Source organism: Heptranchias perlo, chromosome 11 (genome assembly GCF_035084215.1).
Source record: "Heptranchias perlo isolate sHepPer1 chromosome 11, sHepPer1.hap1, whole genome shotgun sequence".
Taxonomy (NCBI): domain Eukaryota; kingdom Metazoa; phylum Chordata; class Chondrichthyes; order Hexanchiformes; family Hexanchidae; genus Heptranchias; species Heptranchias perlo.
The window spans coordinates 29,007,136-29,031,910 of NC_090335.1; the positions used below are offsets into that span (position 1 = coordinate 29,007,136).

At 42.0% G+C, this 24,775-nt stretch overlaps 1 protein-coding gene across 1 annotated transcript; it reads left to right on the forward strand.

Moving 5' to 3' along the window:
• Window positions 1-1,315: 1,315 nt before the first annotated feature.
• LOC137326830 (superoxide dismutase [Cu-Zn]-like) lies at window positions 1,316-22,120 on the forward strand. The gene is made up of 4 exons (XM_067992210.1): window positions 1,316-1,430; window positions 4,653-4,722; window positions 8,861-8,978; window positions 21,972-22,120. The coding sequence occupies exons 1-4, from the start codon at window positions 1,316-1,318 to the stop codon at window positions 22,089-22,091; spliced, it is 423 nt and encodes a 140-aa protein (XP_067848311.1). The 3' UTR covers window positions 22,092-22,120.
• Window positions 22,121-24,775: the final 2,655 nt, after the last annotated feature.

The following is a 24,775-nucleotide window of genomic DNA, read 5'->3' on the forward strand; positions in this document are numbered from 1 at the left end:
TGTAATGAATAATCTGAGCAAACAGCCCAGGACCCTGTTTGCTTTGCCTGTGACTACCTTGTCACTGAGCATGAACCAGTAAATAATGTTCCCACAAACACCAATTTACAGCAGAAAAAATTAAAATACTGATTTTTATGGCTTCACACTTCAAGCTATTTAAAATATAATTTCAATATGTTTTAAAAAAACAATGCACTAAATATACTGGGGGTGAAATTGATTATTGCGGGAGAACAGGCATGAGGATCGCGGTCCACAGTGAACCCAGGCCTGTTGATTGCAATGCAAGCTGTATGTAAATTCCATGCTGCCTGCTGATTACCAGGATTGCTGCATGCAGCCAACGCTACCTGCGCTGGGCAATGGCTGCATGCATGAGAAGGGGGCCTGATATGGGGAGTGCACAAATGTTACTTAAAGGCAGCCAGCACCTCGTAAAGGGAAGTTTCATTGTGGCTGCAAATCGAGTGGAAGTTGTCTTTGTGAGGTGAAATGGCAGAAGCTGGCAGAGTGGGCGCCAAGGTTCTCAGATGCTGCACTGGAGGCCTTGGTACAGGAGGTATATAGGGGGAGGGATGTTTTCTATCCCTGGGGGGTAGGAATCCTTCCAGGCACCTGATGCACAGCTAGTGGGAGGATATAAATGCAGTGCAGGAAGAAGTTCAATGATCTGATGAGTTGTCATGGTAAGATCAATCTTCAAATGTCATCTCGTAACAGCTGCACCACTCATTGCCTCATCAACTGCTGAATTCACACCACTCCCATCCCCATCTACCTGCATCAAAAGCAAAGTACTGCGGATGCTGGAAATCTGAAATAAAAACAGAAAATGCTGGAGGAGCTCAGCAAGTCAGGCAGTATCTCTGGAGAAAGAAACCAAGTTAATGTTTCAATTCAAAGACCTTTCGTTAGAACTCCCATCTACCTACAATCTGTAACACTCAATACAGCACAGTTCAATTAATATCCTTCACCTCACACTCGGCACTATTACAAACTTCACAACTACAACTCCCATCTCACAGAAACACTGGCAGCTATTCAACCATAACAGCCACATTACCCAAACATCGCACAAGACTCTCACTAACACACTTCCCTCTTTCTTGCAGGAGAAAGTGCCGCATGACACTAGGCAGCAGACCGCCACCGATGGAGAAGCAGCACGACTGCACACACTTTTCCCCCATTGAGGAGACAGTGCTGGCGATAATGGGAAGGAGCAGGGCGGAGGCCTTGACCACTGGTGACGCTGGAGGACTCGTTTCAGCTCGGCAGGAAGTGCAAGTCCCTCAGCCAATGAAGAAAGATGACGAGAGCGATAGTGAAGATGCGTTGTCACTTGATCTCACTCTCACAGCCACCATCTCAGATACTGACACTACGTGGACTTGAATCTAGGTTAGAGGAGAGATCTGCACATGGTGAGTCACCGGGCACAAGTGCGCAAGAGCCAGGGCTGGGGGACAGGACGCCACAGATGCCAGCTCGCCGGAGGGCAAGGTTGCATACTAGTTCTGCTCCAGAGGACTCGGATGCGGCCTTCGATGGGCCAGGAATCGAAGAAGGCTAATGTGCATACACCAAGGAATACTTGGTGCACTGGGAAACCTGCCGAAGAGCTTGCGCGCAACGTCACGGAGCATAGAGGAGTCCACCTCCAACTTGGAGCAAGGCTTTGCACAGAGCTTGGAGCCCATCTTTTCCATAGGAGGATATGCTGATAGGATTGGATGAAGTAGGGAGGGAGGAGGCTCATGTGGAGTATAAACACCGGCATGGACTTGTTGGCTGAATGGCCTGTTTCTGTGCTGTAAATTCTATGTAATCAATGCAAACGTGGAATGGGTGGTCACCTTAATCAGCACAGTTGTGGAACCCACCACTCAAAATATAGCCATGGAAGCTCAGAAGGCTGACATCTTGGCTCTGGATGCACCTGTTAAAAGGGGCTTCCAGGGCATCGCAGCAGTCCAACACTATTCTTCAACAGAGCACTAGGAGTGCTGAGGTGCCACCCCAGGAGAGTGGCATAGGAACCTGCTGTCCTTTCTCAGGAAGACACACCTGCTCCCACACCTGCTGCTCCGCTAGTGCCCTAGATGTTGCCTGTCAGCCAACTGGCCCAGACTGCTGCAGCCCAGGCCTAGATGATGCAGTCTGCACCCGGGCCCTCTAGGCCCACAGCTGCTCGAGGTTATCCTTCAAGGCCATCTGCAATCTCTTCAATGGAAACTCAGTAGCCTTCCACCTCCCAAGCTCCAGCCACTGGGGAAACACCTCGTAGGAGTACCAGCATTGGCAAAGGAACTTGAAAGACAGGCACTAAGGGAATGCACTTCAGTGAATAGATTAATTTTGTGTACAGAATGAGATTAGTGATTTGATAAATTTTGTTTTGGATTTGCAGAAAATGTTGGTTTTTATGTTTGCAGTCAAGTGAGCGAAAAACCAATAAGTGTTGAGTGAAAAATGACTATGATAATTGTAAGAAGAAAAGTAAGGAGTGTGAGACTCCTGGTGAATGGGGACTTGGAGTTGTGATTTGTGGAAGTGCTCCTCGGTCAACTGATTTCTTAGAGCCTTGGCAGAAAGTTGCTGTCTTGGTTGATGCCTCGCCTCCTCCTTGTCCTACTCCGTGGTGTCGTCCTTCATGCTCCCACTCATGCTCTATTCCCAGAGGCAGCCCTACCAGGCCGCTCATTTCTGGAGGCAAATAATTGTGAAGGAGACAACAGGAGTGCAGGAACAGCCAGACCTCTCTACAGACAAATTGAACTTTGAACAGTGCTGAAACTCAGCAAAATTCACCTAGAAGACGAGCAGCAGCCAAAAGTAATAATCCAGCAATTTACCTGTAAATCCTGCAAGATCCCTTTAAATACCGCTGGCAAGGGGGCCTTCATGCCGGTTACCGTCATGTTCTGCTGAGCATGGTCAGCACGTGGTGCCTTCCAAAATGGCAATCACGCCTGCAATCAGTGTTACACACTCACCCAGGTGATTGATTATCTCCCTCCTCAGCATGTTGCTGGCATGTGATAATCTTGCAAACACTACCTCCTGCTGCAAGATGGCACGCTGTGCACTTCCCGTTGGAAGTGTGCGTGCACACCTTGGACTCCATTTTGGGTCCTTAGGTGGCTGCATGGCCTGAAAAACGGGTGCCGTGCAGCCCAATTTAACCCCCACCTTGTTTTTATATGCCATTTGTTGCCCTAAATAGTAGATTGTCAACAATAGCCAAAGGGTAACTAGCTAGATTGTCTGCCATCTGATAGCTATATATTTCACACATCAAATGAGGGCAGTAGTCTAGCACTGGACTTAAGTGCCAATTATACCATTGAATCAAAGGTTTTTTTTTGTTGGAGTTAGCCTGGACCCACAACCTCTAAACAAATCTATCACGTGACTAAAAAGCTTTGTTTTTAGCTCTTGGGATTAAACAAAAGTCCAACCGTTAATGTGAAATTAATTGGCATGAAAGAAAAACTGCTAACAAGCAAAGGAGTATAGTTTATATGTGGAGAGCTGATGCCAACCAGACAATTGAGCTCACAAACTGATTTGAAGAAATTATGAACAGAGTACTTGCAAGTAAAACCTCCTGTAAATAGTGCGTATGTTCCATTTAAATAACAAAAATCATGGTGTTATCGTTTTATCTAGTTGATCACATCTCGAATGGGATATGATAGTCTATAAGGTTAATTTAAATCTCCACCATTGTGGAGAAGACTAAGGCACAGTCACCTGAGCTTTTTTCTTCTTCTGGAACAATATTGAGCTCTCCAATTTCAAAGCATTGTCATATTAATTTGCTTACTGCAGGCTCTACGTACTAGGCAACTAACGTTAAGTTTCTAACGAGATTCACTTTACTTTCACTGGAGTAGTCACGACAACGCTGAGTGATGGGGAAGGGAGATGGTTTAACCCAAATGATTCTACCACCAATTACTGGCTGACTATGTGGCCAAAGGGGATGTGCAGTTTGACTTTAGTCTAAATTCAAAGCAAGAAGTCCTCTTGCCTCTTTAGGAGGAACTAATTGAGTGTAGACTTCTTAAGGATTTTTGAAGTATAAAGAAAAGTAGATGACTGTGCTGGACTGGCAATCTTTCAAATGAAGGTATATATCATATATCATACTTGGCACCTTGCTCCTCTCTAGACTACCTGTTAAATTGGCTTCTTTCTTCTCATTCTCTTACATTTATTAGGTTCTGTCCATTTATTGGTTTTTAAGACATTTTTCTGAATATAAATGTAATTTAATGTTAGTTGCTTAGCTTTATGTTTAAAATTTAAAACAAGTTTGTGCTTTAACAGCTCAAGGTGCCTTGTGGGACCTTTTACTTAGACCATCAGCAGTTTAAAAACTTTGAAGATATATATATGTATTAAAAAAGAAGACTTTACTCGTAATCTGAGGAGGAATTGTAATTGTCTAAGCCTAGTCTCAAAGTTTTGCATGATAGGGGCAGGCATTTGTTTTTCTTTTTTCCTTTCCCAGCCAAGTTTGTGTTGATTATCTACCTATGCTAAGTGGAGTATGCCTTCATTCAAAGAAAATGATCTTCCCTTTTGTTGTAGTAATTTAGTCATCCTGGATTTAAAAAACATATGTACTTTATTTTTAGGTTATCACAGTATTGGACCTCATTTTAATCCCCGTAGAAAAATTCATGGTGGGGGACAAGATGAAGAAAGGTGAGTATTATATGTAAGCAATTCCCAAATAAGAACATCATGGTAGATCACAAGGTGAAAAAGCTGAGTACTGTATGTATTAAATATCCAAATAGACACCACCATGAAAAGAGAATTCAAATGATTTGTCTGCCGGGAACAACAAGTCCAGTGGATCTCTGCCTTCTCTTGGCAGCAGCGCAAGGATCCTGGTTTACCAATTTCATCACTTTGCAGACCAATCATTTATTCACTACCTGGTAAAATCCATCTGAGACAATCACCTCTTCCATTTTGAATGGTATAATTCTCAAACTAGCCAGAGTACAATCCTAAGGAATATTCTTGTATTTTGCTAACAGACTACATCTGGAATCTTCAGGCCAGCAAAAGAGGGCATTACATTTTTTTTTGTAATTGTCAGACCTAAGGTATTGAAACAAATTCTTACAAAAAGAAAAGTTTTTGACAAACACTAATAATCCAGGCAGTAGGTTTGGGTTGTTAGGGTGTATGACAGCTAATCAAAGATATGGATTTGTGCATTAATATTAAAATATTTGGGATCCAACATAAAAGGCAAAGGTTTTTAGGAAACCCACCCACTCCATGATTTTTGGAAGGAGTAGTCATCTGCAGTGGTCTTCCCAAATGGGCACAGCCCTTTTTAGCATAATGAAGAGGAGGAGGAGCAGCAGCAGCAGAGGCAGGAGGCCCTGAGAGCAAGGCACCATGGCCAGAGACACTAGCCTACTTGATATTTCCCCTCCCCCATGTGCATACAGGCAGCGCATATCATACCAAAATATGTCAGAAGAGCTGTGCGTCCAGAGATTATGCTTCACGAAGGAAGCCATCTCTGAAATTCTCCAGGATGACCTCAAGAGTCTACTTCCTTCAGAGTGCTATTCATTCAAAAAGTCACCCACTTCCCTGAACCTTTACACTCTGGATACTTCCAGTCATTGATGGGGGCCTATGCAACAGTAGCCAGATAGCTGTGAGGGCCTGCATTCACCAGGTGACAAACACCCTCTTCCACAAGGCCTAAAGCACCAAATCAAAACCCTGAGAGTTTTCATTCACTCAACATCCAAATTGTCTGATGCACAGCAACAAACACTGCACATCAATTCACAATATGTGGGAAGTTGTTTTGGACTCTGCAGTCACATCTATGAGGTGCTCCAGATAACTAAAAGAAAACACAAGTGTTTAAATTATGCAGCTGTTTCAGCTTTCACTGTCCATCTTAGTATCAATCTCTCAGCTAAGCTGTCTGAAGTAAAAATTAGATACTAAAGGGTTTAATTGTGAATTTTTATCAATAAAAGCTACTAGAAATTATGCTGCAGCTTGCTTCCACATAATTTGAAAAAAAAGGAACTCTCAAATCCTGGTGCAGCATAAGCACACACACCTCTGCTTATTGCAGTGAGAATCATTCTGATCTATGCTGGGAAAAACTACATATGCTTAGACTGGGGCATCCAGAAGATTGCAGGCAGCAAGTGGTGGTTCCATGAAAAATATCAATGCAAGTCTATGCTTTTACCTCTAAAAATATCAATGTAAGTCTATGCTTTTACCTCTAAGAAACATCCTTAATAAAAGTACTCAAAAGTTGCTACAATAGGAAAAAAACTGTGCTCTATTTCCAATTGTAAACAATTTTACAACACCAAGTTATAGTCCAGCAATTTTATTTTAAATTCACAAGCTTTCGGAGGCTACCTCCTTCCTCAGGTGAACGATGTGGAAATGTTTCCAGGCATTGAAGGGATGAGAGTTGAATTTCAGTCCATTAAGAAAAGATTAGTAATTAAAAATGATCAAAAATGGGGTGTTTAATTATTCACAAAGCAACTTGACCAGATGAAATTAATCCATTTGTACTTGGGGAAGTTAAGGTAGAAAAAAGAATTGTGCCTAAGTATTTTGCAGCTCCCAGTTTTTTGAAAAAACTGGGAGCTGCAAAATACCAGTTTTTAAAAAAAAAATAAAGGTTACCAAAGTTCCTGGAATTATGGACCTATTACATATTGGATAGCCAGATGGTGAAGGATCAAATACTAAAGCCCCACTATCATCTTCTGCTTCTTCAAGCTTTTATTCACAGAAATCCCTACCATATCCTTGATCAGCTCTTTTATAAATGGATACAAGCGCGTTCCCAATAGATTTGCACTACCTGAATACAATTAACACTAATTGATATAAATCACATACAATTAACAGACTTGCTAGCACAACAATTACAATTAGGGAAAAAAAATATTTGAATCCATTTAAAAGAGCATTTAAGTCAATTTCTTTGACTATTTACCTACATTGTTTTCTACTAAAATTTCCACCATTTCAGGCTCAGCACTAAATATAAAATAAATATATATGACTTCCTTTTATTCCCTGTTGCATTGCAAATGCCAAGCAGTCCTTATTAGCCTTGTGAACTCACCAGGAATATTCTAGAGTGCCTAGAATTAAAAGTAGCTAGTTTTTTTGACAGCGATTAGTATTTCTTTGGATATAACAGTTTGAAACTTCTGGACCATCTGATTTCATAGCTTTGCTTAATATAGTGGTGTCTTACTCCTTTAAACCAATATAAAGCTTACCTTACTGATCTGCTCATATAATGAGAAGATTCAAATAAATTGATAAGTAGTTTAACTTATAGTAAGCCTCCATTTTAGAAAGAAGTTCAACATATTAATGATTTGGATGAGAATTTAGGAGGCATGGTTAGTAAGTTTGCAGATGACACCAAGATTGGTGGCATTGTGGACAGTGAAGAAGGTTATCTAGGATTGCAACGGGATCTTGATAAATTGGGCCAGTGGGCCGATGAATGGCAGATGGAGTTTAATTTAGATAAATGTGAGGTGATGCATTTTGGTAAATCGAATCGGGCCAGGACCTACTCCGTTAATGGTAGGGCGTTGGGGAGAGTTATAGAACAAAGAGATCTAGGAGTACAGGTTCATAGCTCCTTGAAAGTGGAGTCACAGGTGGATAGGGTGGTGAAGAAGGCATTCGGCATGCTTGGTTTCATTGGTCAGAACATTGAATACAGGAGTTGGGATGTCTTGTTGAAGTTGTACAAGACATTAGTAAGGCCACACTTGGAATACTGTGTACAGTTCTGGTCACCCTATTATAGAAAGGATATTATTAAACTAGAAAGAGTGCAGAAAAGATTTACTAGGATGCTACCGGGACTTGATGGTTTGACTTATAGGGAGAGGTTAGACAGACTGGGACTTTTTTCCCTGGAGAGTAGGAGGTTTAGGGGTGATCTTATAGAAGTCTATAAAATAATGAGGGGCATAGATAAGGTAGATAGTCAAAATCTTTTCCCAAAGGTAGGGGAGTCTATAACGAGGGGACATAGATTTAAGGTGAGAGGGGAGAGATACAAAAGGGTCCAGAGGGGCAATTTTTTCACTCAAAGGGTGGTGAGTGTCTGGAACGAGCTGCCAGAGGCAGTAGTAGAGGCGGGTACAATTTTGTCTTTTAAAAAGCATTTGGACAGTTACATGGATATGGAGGGATATGGGCCAAGTGCAGGCAATTGGGACTAGCTCGGTGTTATAAACTGGGCGACATGGACATGTTGGGCTGAAGGGCCTGTTTCCATGTTGTAACTTCTATGATTCTATGAACATCTGCATAATAAACTCCCTCCCAACTACCTTTATCCCCCTGGCATTTAATGATATGGAGATACTCTATTATTTACTGTTTAGTATTTCATTGATTGTATGAGGTGTTCTGTCCTCAATCTGCTGTACCTATTCAAAAGCCACTGGAGTGGAATATCATGGGTGAGGAGAGGGGTTGTGATATTTGATCTGGCTGTACTCTGCTGGTAATGTGTTTTCCCAGATTGCCTCCCACAACACTCTAAAGTTACAACCTCCCATTAAAATGAATGGAGCTGCAGGGAGCAGGAAGTTTTACATTTTAAATCAAAAACAAATATTTTAACATAAATTTTGGGGAAGTACTCTGAATAGAAAGTACTCCCCTAGACTTTCCTTTCCATTTAAATGATTATATACTTTACATGGTTTCACCATGCAATAAAAATTTCACAAGTATTATTCTTTCACAAGTATTACTCTTCGTCTAACCATAATATTGTCGTACATTCTAGGCATGTAGGAGACCTGGGCAATGTTGAAGCTAATGAAGAAGGTGTGGCTGAGTTTCTAATAGAAAATCAACTTCTTAGTCTTTCAGGAACTGAGTCTGTTATTGGTCGGGCTATGGTGGTAGGTATTAAAAGTGGCCCCGTTTGCCTCATAAGGTAGAGTATTTCATACAAAATTAAAAGACTGAGATTCAAATCCCTGCCTTCAATGAATATTTACTTAGATTTTTCATGCTTGCTAAGAGTTACATTGGACTATTTGGGAGAGGGAGATAAAACTGGCTAAGGAAGTATTGCTTCAAATAGATTTTGTGGTAGGTCATTTAGGTAGTGATATTGATAGCATCCATAGTGCTGCATTTAATAGAAAAGGAACAAAAGATTACACAAATGACTAGTATCAAGTGAGCCACCAATTAGAAGCAAAATATTTTCAATGCACAAATATGCAGTGGCCCAGTGTTGCAACAAATAGGTGTACACGTTTCACACAATAGTGAGTTCACCATCTGATCAAAGCCACCTGACTCAGACTCTCCAGGGGAGGGGAGAAAACTGGAGGAAGTGTCAATAAGTTTCTGCATGGAATTGGCAGAAGCTGGAAAACAGCTTGACTATTTATTCTCTCAGCTGGGGATAAGAAGGCACCTAAAAGAAAAAAGCACAAAAATACATTATAGGATAATTAAGCTACAGGTTATCCATTAAGAAACTCATGGCTATTGGAAAAAGCCTTCATCTAAAATGCATCATAGTATTTTTACTCTGTTGAAGGTATCAGCCCTACTGGTGTCTACACCATCCAGTCAGGTCAAGTCAGCTGCAAATTTACTAATTTGAGTGTGTAAATATATTTGTTTTATCATAGCTTTAAAATGTAAAACAAAATTAACACTTGTATTTTCATCACCCATATATGGCTACCCTCTTCATATTTTGAGTAGCTAACTTGTGAGCTGTAAGTTAATTCATTTGAGCATGCGAAGTACCAGCAAAAGTTTCAGGTCAGGGCACTGTGCATTTCGATCAGGCTATCTAAGTGGATCTTTTTTTTGCGCTCTGCAAAACAAGCATAACAAAATCTTCTTGGACCATTTTGCCAAAACTTTGTGCACTTCACAGCTGAACAAAATATCTGCTAATTATGCAGATATCGTGAGAATTGTAAAATGAGCGATACTACTGTTGCATGGTGATTGACCAGATGGAGTTTATTTCCACAGGCATCAGATGCCCTCTGTTTATATGTGAACCTATATATTGAGTGTTGACAAGCTATTCACAGCCAAAGACAATCTTGACCCCTTCTAATGCCCAGGGAGTGCTTGCTCCAGTAAGAATCACTAGATAGAAGTTTGAAGTGGAAATCATAGCTGATTTTCCCCTCCCGAATGCAGGGACAGTGAAGTCAACTATTCCACCCCTTCTACCACATCAGTTGAGATGAACCAACTCACTACAGTCCAGGTATTAAATTTAGGACCCTTTATTCTGTATGATTCCGTTACAATGCTGAGTCTTTGTAGAAGCGAAACTCCAAACTATTAATACAACCTTACTATCTGATTGTTTTACGTACCACATATTGCTCATTCAGGGTGCAAGCAGCACATGAACCATGGTGGTATATGGAGTTGATCCTTATCCTTATAATCCTCAATTTTAAACATGTTTCTCAGCTCTATTTTGTAGGCATGAATCAAGACATACTTTTGCTGGTAGTCTTTTCCACATATTCACTACTTTAGGAGTGGGAAAGAAATTATAAGAGAAGATTTTCTGCTTCAGTGCTACCATCATCTGCAGGAGTAAATAATGGCATTGCATACTCCCAGCCCATCATTTTCTATCCAAGCAGGAAATTAACCATTATAATTTCAAGATTTATTTGAGGCTTGCTAATTTTGTACTTGTATCCTTTGGTTTTGTGATTACAGTCAATGTTAAATAACTTCTTTACATCCACATAATCCATGCCACTGTCCATTCAAAAGGCCTGAATTGTATGTCCTGTTAAATTATCATCTTTCATTTGAAAAGAGATTCAATTTGGTGAGCTCTGCCTAAAATATTAACATCCCTTTGAAGATAGGGCACTTAAAATTATACACAATATTGAATCACAGTGTTAAAATAATTTTGACGAGTAATAAAATGCTCTTGCAATGCACCTGTGTACCTTATCAGCCTTGTAAAGCAAAGAAAGAACTTGCAATTATCTAACAGCTCCCCATTGACTGATATTTTCAGTGAATGTCAATAATCACACCCAAATACTTTGCCCTTTTCTCTTTGCGAAGGGATAATCCAAAATACTTTCCATTCATTATATGCATAAGTTTCATGTTTACCATTCTAATGCACATTATTTTACACTTCTACATTAAAATCCATCTGCCTTCCTTAGCTGCTGTGCTTAATTGGTTTTTGAATGCAATAAGTATGTCTTATATTAGTACTATTTTCTGTATGAATAAGGTAGACTGGTGACCCAGAATAGACCCCTGCAAGATTCCACCAGTCAACTGCTTTTAGACAACTTTTTCCATTCCTCATCATTTCTACTTTTTATTGGCAAACCAGTTCTCAATTCAGCAACAACAACTTGCATTTATATAGCACCTTTAACATAGTAAAACATCTCAAGGCGCTTCACAAAAGCGTTATCAAACAAAATTTGACATCGAGCCACATGATATATTAGGACATGTTTCCAAAAGCTTGGTCAAAGAGAGAGGTTTTAAGGAGCGTCTTAAAGGAGGAGAGGTGGAGAGGTTTAGGGAGGGAATTCCATAACTTAGGGCCTAGGCAGCTGGAGGCACGGCTGCCAATGGTGGAGCGATTAAAATCAGGGATGAGCAAGAGGCAAGAATTGGAGGAGTGCAGCGATCTTGGAGAGTTGTACGGCTGGAGGAGGATACATAGGGAGGGGCAAGGCCACGGAGGGATTTGAAAACAAGGATGAGAATTTTAAAATCGAGGCGTTCCCGGACTGGGAGCCAATGTAGGTCATCAAGTACAGTGGGTGATGGGTGAACGGGACTTGATGCGAGTTAGGATATGGGCAGCAGAGTTTTCGATGAGCTCAAGTTTATGGAGAGTGGAAGATGGAAGGCCAGCCAAGAGAACATTGGAATAGTCAAGACTAGAGGTAAAAAAGGCATGGATGAGGGTTTCAGCAGTAGATGAGCTGAGGCAAGGGCGTAGACAGGCGATGTTACGGAGGTGGAAGGTGGAAGTCTTGGTGATGGAACGCATATATGGTCGGAAGCTCGTCTCAGGGTCAAATAGGACATCAGGGTTGCGAACAGTCTGGTTCAGCATCAGGCAGTGGCCAGGCAGAGGGATGCAGTGGCTAGGGAACGGAGTTTGTGGCAGGGACCAAAGACAGTGGCATCAGTCTTCTCAATATTTAATTGGAGGAAATTTTTCCTCATCCAGTACTGGATGTTGGACAAGCAGTGTGACAAATGAGAGACAGTGGAGGGGTCGAGAGATGTGGTACTGAGGTAGAGCTGATTGTCGTCAGTGTATATGTGGAATCTGACGTGTTTTAGGATGATGTCGCCGGAAAAGCAGTTAGTTTTCCATCTGTTTTGTGAACATTAATCTTCTAGATAAATCTCTTATCTGGCACTTTCTCAAATGCTTTCTAGTATTCTGAATTTTTTTTAATTCATTCATGGGATGTGGGCGTCGCTGGCGAGACCAGCATTTTTTACCCATCCATAATTGCCCTTGAGAAGGTGGTGGTGATCCACCTTCTTGAACCGCTGCAGTCCGTGTGGTGAAGGTTCTCCCACAGTGCTGTTAGGTAGGGAGTTCCAGGAATTTGATCCAGCGATGATGCAGGAACAGCGATATGGGATGGTGTGTGACTTGGAGGGGAACGTGCAGGTGGTGTTGTACCCATGTGCCTGTTGCCCTTGTCCTTCTAGGTGGTAGAGGTCGCGGATTTGGGAGATGCTGTTGAAGAAGCCTTGGCGAGTTGCTGCAGTGCATCCTGTGGATGGTGCACACTGCAGCCACGGTGCGCCGGAGGCGAAGGAAGTGAATGTTTAGGGTGGTGGATGGGGTGCCAATCAAGCGGGCTGCTTTGTCCTGGATGGTGTCGAGCTTCTTGAGGGTTATTGGAGATGCACTTACCCAGGCAAATGGAGAGTATTCCATCACACTCCTGACTTGTGCCTCGTAGATGGTGGAAAGGCTTTAGGGAGTCAGGAGGTGAGACATTTGCCGCAGTAGCTGCTGTTGTAGCCACAGTATTTATGTGGCTGATCCAGTTAAGTTTCTGGTCAATGGTGACCCCCAGGATGTTGATGGTGGCGGATTCGGCGATGTTAATGCTGTTGAATGTCAAGGGGAGGTGGTTAGACTCTCATTGGAAATGGTCATTGTCTGGCAGTTATCTGGCATGAATGTTACTTGCCACTTATCAGCCTGAGCCTGGATGTTGTCCAGGTCTTGCTGCATGCGGGCATAGACTACTTTATTATATGAGGAGTTGCAAATGGAACTGAACACTCTGCAATCATCAGCGAACATCCCCATTTGTTACCTTATGATGGAGGGAAGCTCATTGATGAAGCAGCTGAAGATAGTTGGGCCTGGGACACTGCCCTGAGGAACTCCTGCAGCAATGTCCTGGGACTGAGATGATTGGTCTCCAACAACCACTACCATCTTCCTTTTGTGTTAGATATGACTCCAGCCACTGGAGAGTTTTCCTCTTGATTCCCATTGACTTCAACTTTACCAGGGCTTCTTGATGCCACACTTGGTCAAATTCTGCCTAGATGTCAAGGACAGTCACTCTCACCTCACCTCTAGAATTCAGCTCTTTTGTCCATGTTTGGACCATGGCTGTAATGAGGTTTGGAGCTGAGTGGTCCTGGCGGAACCCAAACTGAGCATCGATGAGCAGGTTATTGGTGAGTAAGTGCCACTTGATAGCACTGTCAATGATACCCTCCATCACTTTGCTGATGATTGAGAGTAGACTGATGGGGCGGTAATTGGCCAGATTGGATTTGTCCTGCTTTTTGTGGACAGGACATGCCTGGGCAATTTTCCACATTGTCTGGTAAATGCCAACGTTGTAGCTGTACTGGAACAGTTTGGCTAGAGACGCGGCTAGTTCTGGAGCACAAGTCTTCAGCACTACAGCCGGGATGTTGTCGGGGCCCATCGCCTTTGTTGTATCCAGTGCACGCGGCCATTTCTTGATGATATGTGGAGTGAATCGAATTGGCTGAAGACTGGCTTCTGTGATGGTGGGGATATCAGGAGGAGGCCGAGATGGATCATCCGCTCGGCACTTCTGGCTGAAGATGGTTGCAAATGCTTCAGCCCTGTCTTTTGCACTCACGTGCTGGACTCTGCCATCATTGAGGATGGCGATGTTTACGAGCCACCTCCTCCTGTTAGTTGCTTAATTGTCCACCACCATTCATGACTGGATGTGGCAGAACTTCAGAGCTTTGATCTGATCCGTTGGTTGAGGAATCGCTTAGCTCTGTCTACAGCATGTTGCTTCCGCTGTTTAGCATGCATGTAGCCCTGTGTTGTAGCTTCACCAGGTTGGCATCTCATTTTTAGGTACGCCTGGTGCTGCTCCTGGCATGCTCTTTTACATTCCTCATTGAACCAGTGGTTGACCCCCTGGCTTGTTAGTAATGGTAGAGTGAGGATTATGCAGGGCCATGAGGTTACAGATTGTGCTGGAATACAGTTCTGCTGCTGATGGCCAACAGTGCCTCATGGATGCCCAGTTTTGAGCTGCTAGATCTATCCCATTTAGCACGGTGATAGTGCCACACAACACGTTGGATGGTGTCCTCAGTGTGAAGACGGGACTTCGTCTCCACAAGGACTGTGCGGTGGTCACTCCTGCAAATACTGTCATGGACAGATGCATCTGTGACAGGTAGATTGGTGAGGACGAGGTCAAGTAGGTTTTTCCCTCGTGTGGGTTCACTCACCACCTGCCGCAGGCCCAGTCTGGCAGCTATGTCCTTCAGGTCTCTGCCAACTCGGTCAGTAGTGGTGCTACCAAGCCACTCTTTGTGATGAACATTGAAGTCCCCCACCCAGAGTACATTCTGTGCCCTTGCTACCCTCAGTGCTTCCTCCAAGTGATGTTCAACATGGAGGAAGACTGATTCATCAGCTGATGGAGGGCAGTAGGTTTCCTTGCCCATGTTTGGCCTGATGCCATGAGATTTCATGAGGTTCAGAGTCAATGTTGAGGATTCCCAGGGCCACTCCTTCCTGACTGTATATCGCTGTACCGCCACCGCTGGTGGGTCTGCCCTGCCGGTGGGACAGGACTTACTCAGGGATGGTAATGGAAGAGTCTGGGATGTTGGCTGAAAGGTATCATTCTGTGAGTATGGCTATGTTAGGCTGTTGCTTGACTAGTCTGTGGGACAGCTCTCCCACTTTTGGCACAAGTACCCAGATGTTAGTGAGGAAGACTTTGCAGGGTCGACTGCGCTTTGTGTCCGGTGCCTAGTGGTCCGTCCGGTTTTATTCTTACTATGACCTTTTGTAGCAAGATTGTACAACTGAGTGGCTTGCCAGGCCATTTCAGAGGGTGATTAAGAATCAACCACATTGCTGTGGGTCTGGAGTCACATTTAGGCCAGACCGGTCGGTTTCCTTCCCTAAAGGGGCATTAGTGAACCAGATGGGATTTTACAACAATCCAGTAGTTTCATGGCCACCATTACTGATACTAGTTTTTTATTCCATATTATATCTAATTAAATTTCCCAGCTGCTGTGGCAGGATTTGAACTCATAACTCCAGATTACTCGTCCAGGTTCTCTGGATTACTACTCCAGTAACATAACCACTATGCTACCATACATGGTGTAAAGCTCTATTTTCTAGATAGCTAACCTAGTAGATGAGGAACAACTCCTCAACAGATTACAATGGTTTTGTAAAGTTTAACATATTGAAATGATTTTAGGTTTCTCTTAAGAAAGCAACCAGAAAGACTCAGATCCTCCCCCCACCCCCAAGTGCGCACTGCCAGCAGGGAGCCTCACCTGCCAATTGCACATATTGGGAAATCAAGGACATACTGCCCACAATTTTCTGTCCTGATCAAATTTATGTAGCATATACATTACTTGCAAAACAATTCAATTATGCAATGAGCCACAATCTAGCAAATTGTTTGAGTGATTACAGGAATAGTTATTGGGAAGTGTTCAGGGGATACATCAGTGGCAACAAATTTGCTGTGACAGTATTAACATGTCAACATATTTTGTCACTTTCAAAGGGTCTCGAGACATTTCAGCCCTGATTTATGTGGGTTGTCTCTGTTATGACATGAGCCAGATGTTGCACTATTATTACATGCCTGACTATTAATGTGTGGAATCTTTAAAGTGACACATCTGTTTCTGTTAATAAAGATAAATCATGGAAATTACAAAAATACAAGCATGTCCACAAGTACTTGTTCCAGCACCAGGGAGCCTTGATATACCGACGGGGACAGTAAAGGTATTCCCTGAGAAATAAGCTCCTTTTTGGAGATGGTCATCAGGTAATGAGACAGGTGGCTCAGAGTGCCTGCAAGGAGATGGCAACACATTGATGCCATCTACATTATTCAGTGGACTTCGCTGCAGTGCTGCAAAAAATTACCTTACCAATTGTGCTAAGGTAGGAAACCCAACTATAATCTTGTATCAATGCTGTGTATTAAATATACATGGCATGCAGTTACCTCCCATCCATCCAGTTTTAGTGTGCTTCCCATGAATGCCCACAGCAGGTTACACTTCACAGCAGTTCCCTCTCCCACTAAGTGCTCCTCCCTTGTGTTTTCAACTCTTTTTCACCCTGACAGATCCTTCCATCAACTGTACCTGTATGAAGCATATTTAAATAACTTCACCTGCTGTAGATACTGAAACATGGAAAAATATTTTTTTCAATCTCTTTTGCTGTAAAGAGGACTGCGCAGCAAAAGGGAGAGGGAGCCCACGTGGAAGGAGAACCTCTGTCCTCATCCTTTTGAGGAGGTTGCCTAAGAGATCCAGGAACCCATTGGGGAAGCACAGGATTGGGAACTAGGAGACCCAGCTCAAACTCTGGGTTTGTATGAAATTTCTGCTCCGTTGTCATCCTATTCATTTATTTATTCACTCACTCACTGGAGCCAAGTAATATACTGAAGCACACTTCCATGTCAGGCATTCAGCAGAAGGCTACAACTGAAGAGTAGTATCATCAGCATTGTAACATTTATTTGTCTTTTTGTGCCACGTGAAACTGGGGTGGGGTCCAGAGAACTGGAGAAAGCTAACACTTCACAGTTTGCTGTCTTCCTTACTCAAATCATGCAAAGCACCAGCTTAAGTACATCCACCCGGGGTAATTTTGAGAGAGGTTGAGGAGAGTGCACTGGATGATGCACAGCATGTGTGAGAGCGGAATTTGGTGGTAGAGGAGCGGGAACCTGCTGTCCAGCAGGTCATCTATGAATTTGTGCTTCACTGATGATAGGGATCTGGTTCTTGGTAACTGCTTTTAAAATAAAGATACGTTCTGAGCATTAAGGATTGTTGCAGTCATTAGAGAATGTCAAGCAACCTTTTACAGAGTTCACAGATGTATGTGTACTGTATTGGTGCATGGAATCTAAACACACATGGTATGGAATGTGTGGCAACTCCAGGGACTCTTCCCCCCGCCCCCCCCCCCCGCCGTCCCTGTGGCAGTTAGCTCCAAGGCCAGTCTTGGGATCTCTTGTGAATAATTAGACTTAGGGCTCCCTTGTGTAACATGCAACCTGTTCCACCTTAGAGAGATTTGGTGATAGCATGTAGAGAGCAATTGATAAAAGCTTTAACAATGTCACTGCTGCCATCAGATTTGCTGCCACGTGAATCGGTAGGCATAATGGTGTCCAGTAGGAGGGTCACAAGATTAATTCCCAGTTTAAAGCATCTTAGTTATCAAAATGGGCTCAATGAGCTAGGTCCCTAGAGAAGATGAGGATGACTTTAGAGAAGTGTAGACTTAGGGGTGATGTGATTGAGGTTTATAAGATGATAATGGTATTAGATTGTATTTGTGTAGACATTTTGTTTCAATTAAATAGGCTAGGGAGGACCAGGGGTCGCACTCCCAAATTATGTAAAGGTAGAAACTAGTTTAGATATTTATTAGGAGATAGTTCTTTTCCTGGAGAATAATGGATACAGGCTGCCGGCTCATGCAGTGAACGCTGGTTCGCTGGATTTCTTCAAGCAAGAGCTGGACCTGTTTCTGATGGGGCGAAGATCACTGCGTACAAGAGGAAGATACCATATAACATTAATCAGGGCCAGAGTGATGTCCTGGACTAATTTCAATCGCCTGATGGAGTTGGAGAGGAATTTTCCAGATTTTTTTTTCCTTAATTGTCCTGGGTTTTTATGTGTTTCTTTTATTTATTCACGGGATGTGGGCATCGCTGGCAAGGCCAGCATGTATTGCCCATCCCTAATTGCCCTTGAGAAGGTGGTGGTGAGCCACCTTCTTGAACTGAGTGGCTTGCTAGGCCATTTCAGAGAATCAAGCACATTGCTGTGGATCTGGAGTCACATATAGGCAAGACCAGGTAAGGACAGCAGGTTTCCTTCCCTAAAGGTGATCAGTGAACCAGATGAGTTTTTCCGACAATCCAGTAGTTTCATGGCCACCATTACTGATACTAATTTTTTAAATTCCAGATTTTATTTAATTAATTGAATTTAAATTCCCCAGCTGCCATGGCTCATGACTCCAGATTATTAGTCCAGGCCTCCGCATTACTAGTCCAGTAACATAACCATTATGCTACCGTACCCTTATGTGTTTTTTTTAGTCTCTCCCAGGAGATTACATAGCTTCCGGGTGGGGTGGGGAGTGTATTTATTGTGATGCACTAGGCATCACAATTATATGGGACAGGCTGGATGGACCAACAGTCTTTTCCTGTCTGTCCTTTTTCATATGTTAGTGTCAGACGTAGAAATGACACAGATTGATATACTTTGATCATGACAACACAAATGGATTTTGCAGCTCACCCCCTCTTATGATTCTACATTCACAAGACAGCAGATGAACTAGACTGTTCCTGAGGAACTGGCGTAGACTACAGCTGGGCCAATTTTAAGACCTGCAGAGGTCAAGGGTCACCTCACTCCCAAGAGCCTGTCACAGACCTCTAGCATCCAGCCACAACATAACCCCTGCCATTGGACGAGCATGTAGAAGAAGCACTAGATTATATTCTAGAATACATTAGTCAATGTGCTGGACACTGTCAGCAGTGACAGGAATGGTAACTTTGGTAGTTGGGTAGGAGGTGATATTAATGTATGTGACGGTTCATTTTTTGAAGTCATAGTGAAAGTGTAGGGAGGACTGTGATGAAAGGGAAATTATTAGAAGATCTGCTCAATGAGAGCCTGGTGAATGACTCTAATGATGGCAAAGGAGGTTTATGAACTGTAACTCAGCCTCTGCCTTCAGTACATTGTCTCTTTGCTGATGTTTGTTGCCGTTCTCCTCAGGCTGGTTCTTGTTGATTGCTCATTGTACTAAGTTGTGGGGCATGGGTGAGACTTTGGCTGAACTGTATTGTGAGATGTCCCGATTTGTCTGCCCTCAGTATGCTCGATGATGGCTATCATTCACCTCATTATACTTACGCTCAGCTGGTGTATGCAACTGCCATGAACCAACCTGGGTTCATTAGTAGCCAGTTAAATATTGAAGCATGGTGGGTTACCTTAAAATTAAGGTTTCATGATTGCTGCAATGAAAACTGGCTTTGTTCTGCATGATCCTGTGCAAATGGTCACAGATGAGCTGCACATTGTTAGAGTGGTAGGCCACGAAGTTAATGAAATCAACATTATTATGCCTATGAGTATGAAGGGCTATCTGGGTACAATTAATGATTCCTGAACAATGGGAAAACCTACTATTTGGAAATAAAAACCCTGTGACCTTTCGCAATGTTATAATTTGTCCATGGGGAAAATGCTGAAGTTTCTAGCTATGGCAAACAATGCACCAGTCATCTGCTTAATACATCTGTAGACTAAAGATTGATTTGCTGATATCCCCTGTGGCACCCTGAGCCTCAGGTTCAAAAGTTCACTGCTGAAATGATATGCAGTGAGTCATTTGCTGTAAATCAACTTTCAGCATGATGAATCACAGCCTCTGCATACATTGTTCCTCAGATAAGTCCACTTTTGCCTATATATGTAGTTGGGATGGTAAAGGAGGATGGCTGCAGTCCTCCTCTGATGCAGTCTAACTTGGCTGGTTTCCCCATGTTCCTCTTTATTCATGCTTTTTGGAGGAAGGATTCTTATAGGGACATCCATTGTCCAAGTAACCTGTCAAAGGAATGGATGCATCAAAAGCATTTGAAAAGTGGACCTGAAACCTGCAGGGTGTCCCTTTTAAATAACTTTGAACTTAAAGGTGGAGACTAGCAACTCCTGCAGCCATATTCAAAGTAAACAGTAATGATAAAGCCTTGCACTGGATCCCCAGAATGTGGCAGGACGTTATTTGGGAGGTAGTCTTAACGGTTCTCTGGGCTTCTGTGAATTTCTGTCTGAAGAGACAGAAGGCGTACAATATGTTCGCTCAAATATGAATGAGTTATTGCAATGTGGTGCAAATGACAGGAATATGTTAATTTGATGTATTTTCAAGCATTTGCGCTCTACTAACACTTGGCACCAGGATAAACGTTTAACACACAATGGGGTAGATCTTGACTTTGTGCTCAAGTGTAAAACGGGTGAAATAGCCCATGGGTTACAATGGAAATAAAAATCGAGAGAGATATAAAACGGGCTAATGCAATGGACCAGGGAAGCAAGTACAGAATTAGCATTTACATATGCCTGTCCCATTGATATTTGTATACCTTATATTCAAGAGCTGTTATTTATTGAATGGGCTGAACCCTGTAAGTGAACGTGAGTTTTTAACCCCGTATGTACTGAGACAAAAGAAAAAGAAATTACGTAATACAACATAGAAAAAAATGCTTCATTTTTGTCACAGCAACCTTTATATACTGTCTGAGCGACATTACCAATTTGTGCTGAGTTATAGGCAGTTTTCTGCTGACAGCATGTGATTAATCACAATTAAGTTGTAAATGTCTAAAGATTATTTAAAGTCTTTTTTTAGGTTTTACTTTTAGTATAATAATCGGGAGAAAATCAATTGGAAAAAAATTGACCCCCAAAGAACCTGGGTAAATGTGAAGAGAACTAGTTTTTATTTTGAACGTTGCTGAAACTCAAGAAAACAAACAAAAGACTTAAAAGCTAAAGTCATGCTAAATGACAACCCACAATTATTTACATAGTTTATAAACATAACTTTTATGGGGTTCGCCATGAGATCCACCAGGTCATTAACCCCAAAATAGTTTTTTTAAATTAAAAGTAAAATTGAAAAACCTATGCTTTTTTGTTGTGTTGCTGGCCAATTACTGCAACTGTGATGGTGGGATAATAAAACGTGTTGGATATTATTCACAGGGGAGCTGTTGCAATCTTGATCGGCGACCTCAGTCTTTGAGAGGACTATCTTTATGGTAACTGTACTAGTACACTGCTGTCTGCTCCAGATCTAAATAGGAATGGAAGACTGACATTTTCTGAAGTATGAAGCATATATACAGCAGTTCATAAAGAAGTTTCCTTAAAAAAAATCCAAATTACACAGCCTTTGATTCTTTTCCTGCTAAAAATCAGGTCCAGATCTATGTACGCACATCCGAGATATCGGCATGGCATGTTAAGTGTGAATGCGCTTACATCTCTGGGCCTTGTTTTTGGTAAGAAAACAATAAGGAATTTCAGCCCCCCCCCCCACCCCCCTTCAAATTTAGGAGGAAATTTTTTTTTAACCAATCCACTACCTGAAAAAATCTGGGCATTTATCAGTGGAAATCGCTAATGACTGATTTTAATGGTCCCAAAGATTGCTTAAACTCATTCCATATTCGATTCTTATAGCTGGTAAAGAGGAATCTTTGATCCTTTTTAAGAATAGATACTGACATGTTTACTTTTTAAAGATTCAGGCAGAGGAAGATGATCTGGGAAAGGGTGAAAATGAAGAGAGCCTTATAACAGGGAACGCTGCAACAGGTTTAGCCTGGGGAGTCATTGGAATAGCTGAGGTTATTGCCAATTAAAGAAATTTATACTGTAGCACAAAAATCTAACCATCAACACAATTTTACAAACCTAAGTAGGCAGTCCAATGTTAGTAAACACTGTTTAAAATTATATTTAACATTCACCAATGTAGCATGATGCCTAGAAAATTGCTTTTGTACAGATTCAGCATTTTGTTTCAATTTATTTTGAAGAGATATATGCTGTTGTATTAAATTCTTTAATGCAAAAAATTGTAACCTTGTTTGCTTTACAAAATATCATTAAAGTTGATTACTGAAGTCTACACCTTTTTGAATGCACTATTTATGTTGATATACCATTTTAACATTACTACTTCATTTTATTAGTGGATCTCCTGTGGTTTGCTCACAGACTTATGTAGTTCAATTGCTTCGTTGGCTGCTCAATGAGGTCAATTTTCCTCTAAGAAGCGCCCCAAGTTCATCAATTTTCTAGCTCAAGCAGAGGAAAAATAGGCAGAGACCCATTACGCTGGTTTGCATTGTGCGCTGACTTTAGGTGCCACTTTATAGCATGTCAAAGAAGCACTGCAATGCAGATCCGGGACAAGTGACGTAATCGGGACCCACAACCTGCTTTTTTTGTTTCCACTGGTGTCAAAGCTGGGTTAGGGTTTTATAAAGTGGGTGCTCTTAGCTTGAAGGCTGCATTTTTGAACTATTAGAGGTGGCAGTTAACAATCAACAACTTGGAGAACAGGCCTGATTTAAAAAAAAATTGCAGTAAAGTTTGAGCAACCTTTTATACTTCAGTGCATCAGGGATACACTAATGTTTTGCTAAGAAGGAACCATTGCCTTCTCCAAAATGGCCTCCCTTTATATTTGATCTTTCTGGAGGAGGATGAGCAGGAGACCATTTTGGATGCCAAGGAGATTAGGCATCATCAGGGGACGGATACCAGGATGAGTGCCTTAAATGACTGCAATTCACCGAGGTAGTGATAAGGGAGATTTGCACCTGCTGGAGGAAGACCTTTGCCCACACTCCAAGGAAAGCACGATTACTCCATTGAACTCTGCCTCAAGGTCATTCCAGAGTGACACTGGAAATATTTTTAACAGTCAGTATCCAGCACATAGGTGGAAACAGCAAGTTGACACAAAAAGTGTGACAAGAAATTAAGTTGGGAAGACAGAAAGCACATACGGATGTAAGATTTTTCATAATATATGGATATCCAGCAATAGTTTTCCAGAACTCTGGCAAAGTTTAAGTGGTGTTTGGAAACCATGGTGAACATGGTAAATGTTCTCTTCTGACTATTCTGGTTCTCTTGGGGCTAGTATGTTCAGTACATCTGATTTGTTAATATTGTGACCAAGTCATCGCTTATGACGGGCAATAATCTAGAATAGGTGTTAAGTTCCGGTTCTAATTAACTCATCAGACGTCAGTTCAACACATTATTAGTCAAAAGTCCATGCAAATTTAATTACACACTACATTAATAGACAACTTAACAAGAGTCTAACAGGTGATTGCATACTCGTGCTTGGGACACTCGGCTGGGTTCCAATGCATCTCCTATTCTCCTGAAGTGACAAATTTCAAGAGCTTGTTTTCCTTCTTTATATCCATTTCATTGCCCAAATATGGTCACATTCACTTAAATCAGCAAGTTTCAGCTTGTGACCCATAGGTCATTAAGTTTAACTGTGTTGGACATTTTATGACCCTTGGGTCATAGAACAGATTGCTGAACATAAACAGTTATAGGAGCTTTAACCTCATCATTCCATTGTCTAAAGATGGTTGTCATCCTTATAGACAGTGGTCAACTATCTTTCATTACACATGTCTCTGCCAGAATGCCTTCCTGGCAGCTAGTAAAGTAAGTCATTTCTGCTTCCAATTTGTTTGCTCAAGAGGGTTTTATCCTGAGTCAGGGATTTCAGAAAGGCCAACTTTATTAACCCATATTGCTACATTTTATCCTACCCATAATTCTTGCATTAGCCGTTCTGCCTTGGATTCAGTTTAAAAAAAACTACAAAAGCGAACAACAATAGGGATTCAGATGATTAACAAATGGTTGCATCTGTGCTTCTCATCGAAACACCACTATTCAACTGCTTACAGTCTTACGATTTTCTGCCGGCCATGCTCTACCCTCCATGTATTATTTCAGAAAATTAGGTATGGCAGATTTGTAATTGAATTAGAAAGAACAGTATCAAAATAAACAATCTCCATCTCTCTAAACTACCGTTGGGCTCCTATCTATTTGTGTGGATTTTTTTTGAACAGTAATATTTTTCCCAGATAATTTCTCTTTCAAAATCTCAGTGTCCTTGCCCCAAATGCTCAGATTTGAACACTTCATAACGTTTTAATCTTGAATTTCAAGTGCTCATCTGACTATCTAAAATTGTACCTGCCCGAGGTAAGGGCTAAATATGCCCAAGTTGCAGTTACAGGCTATCTGGTGGGTCAGTGTGCTGGAGGAATTTCAGCGGGCAGACAGTTCCGTCCATCGAATACATGTGCCACCGACCTTGATGTGTTTTCCAGCATCAGCTAATTTGTATCAGAGAGGGAGGACTCCCAATGGAGATCTGCCCATGATTGGGCACAGGCGGAAATCAGAGCAGTGCAGCAGGATGTAAAGTCCTGCTGTTTCTCCTGGGACCGTGATCATCTGTGGAGTTTCTTGAACATTATGACTATAGAGCAAA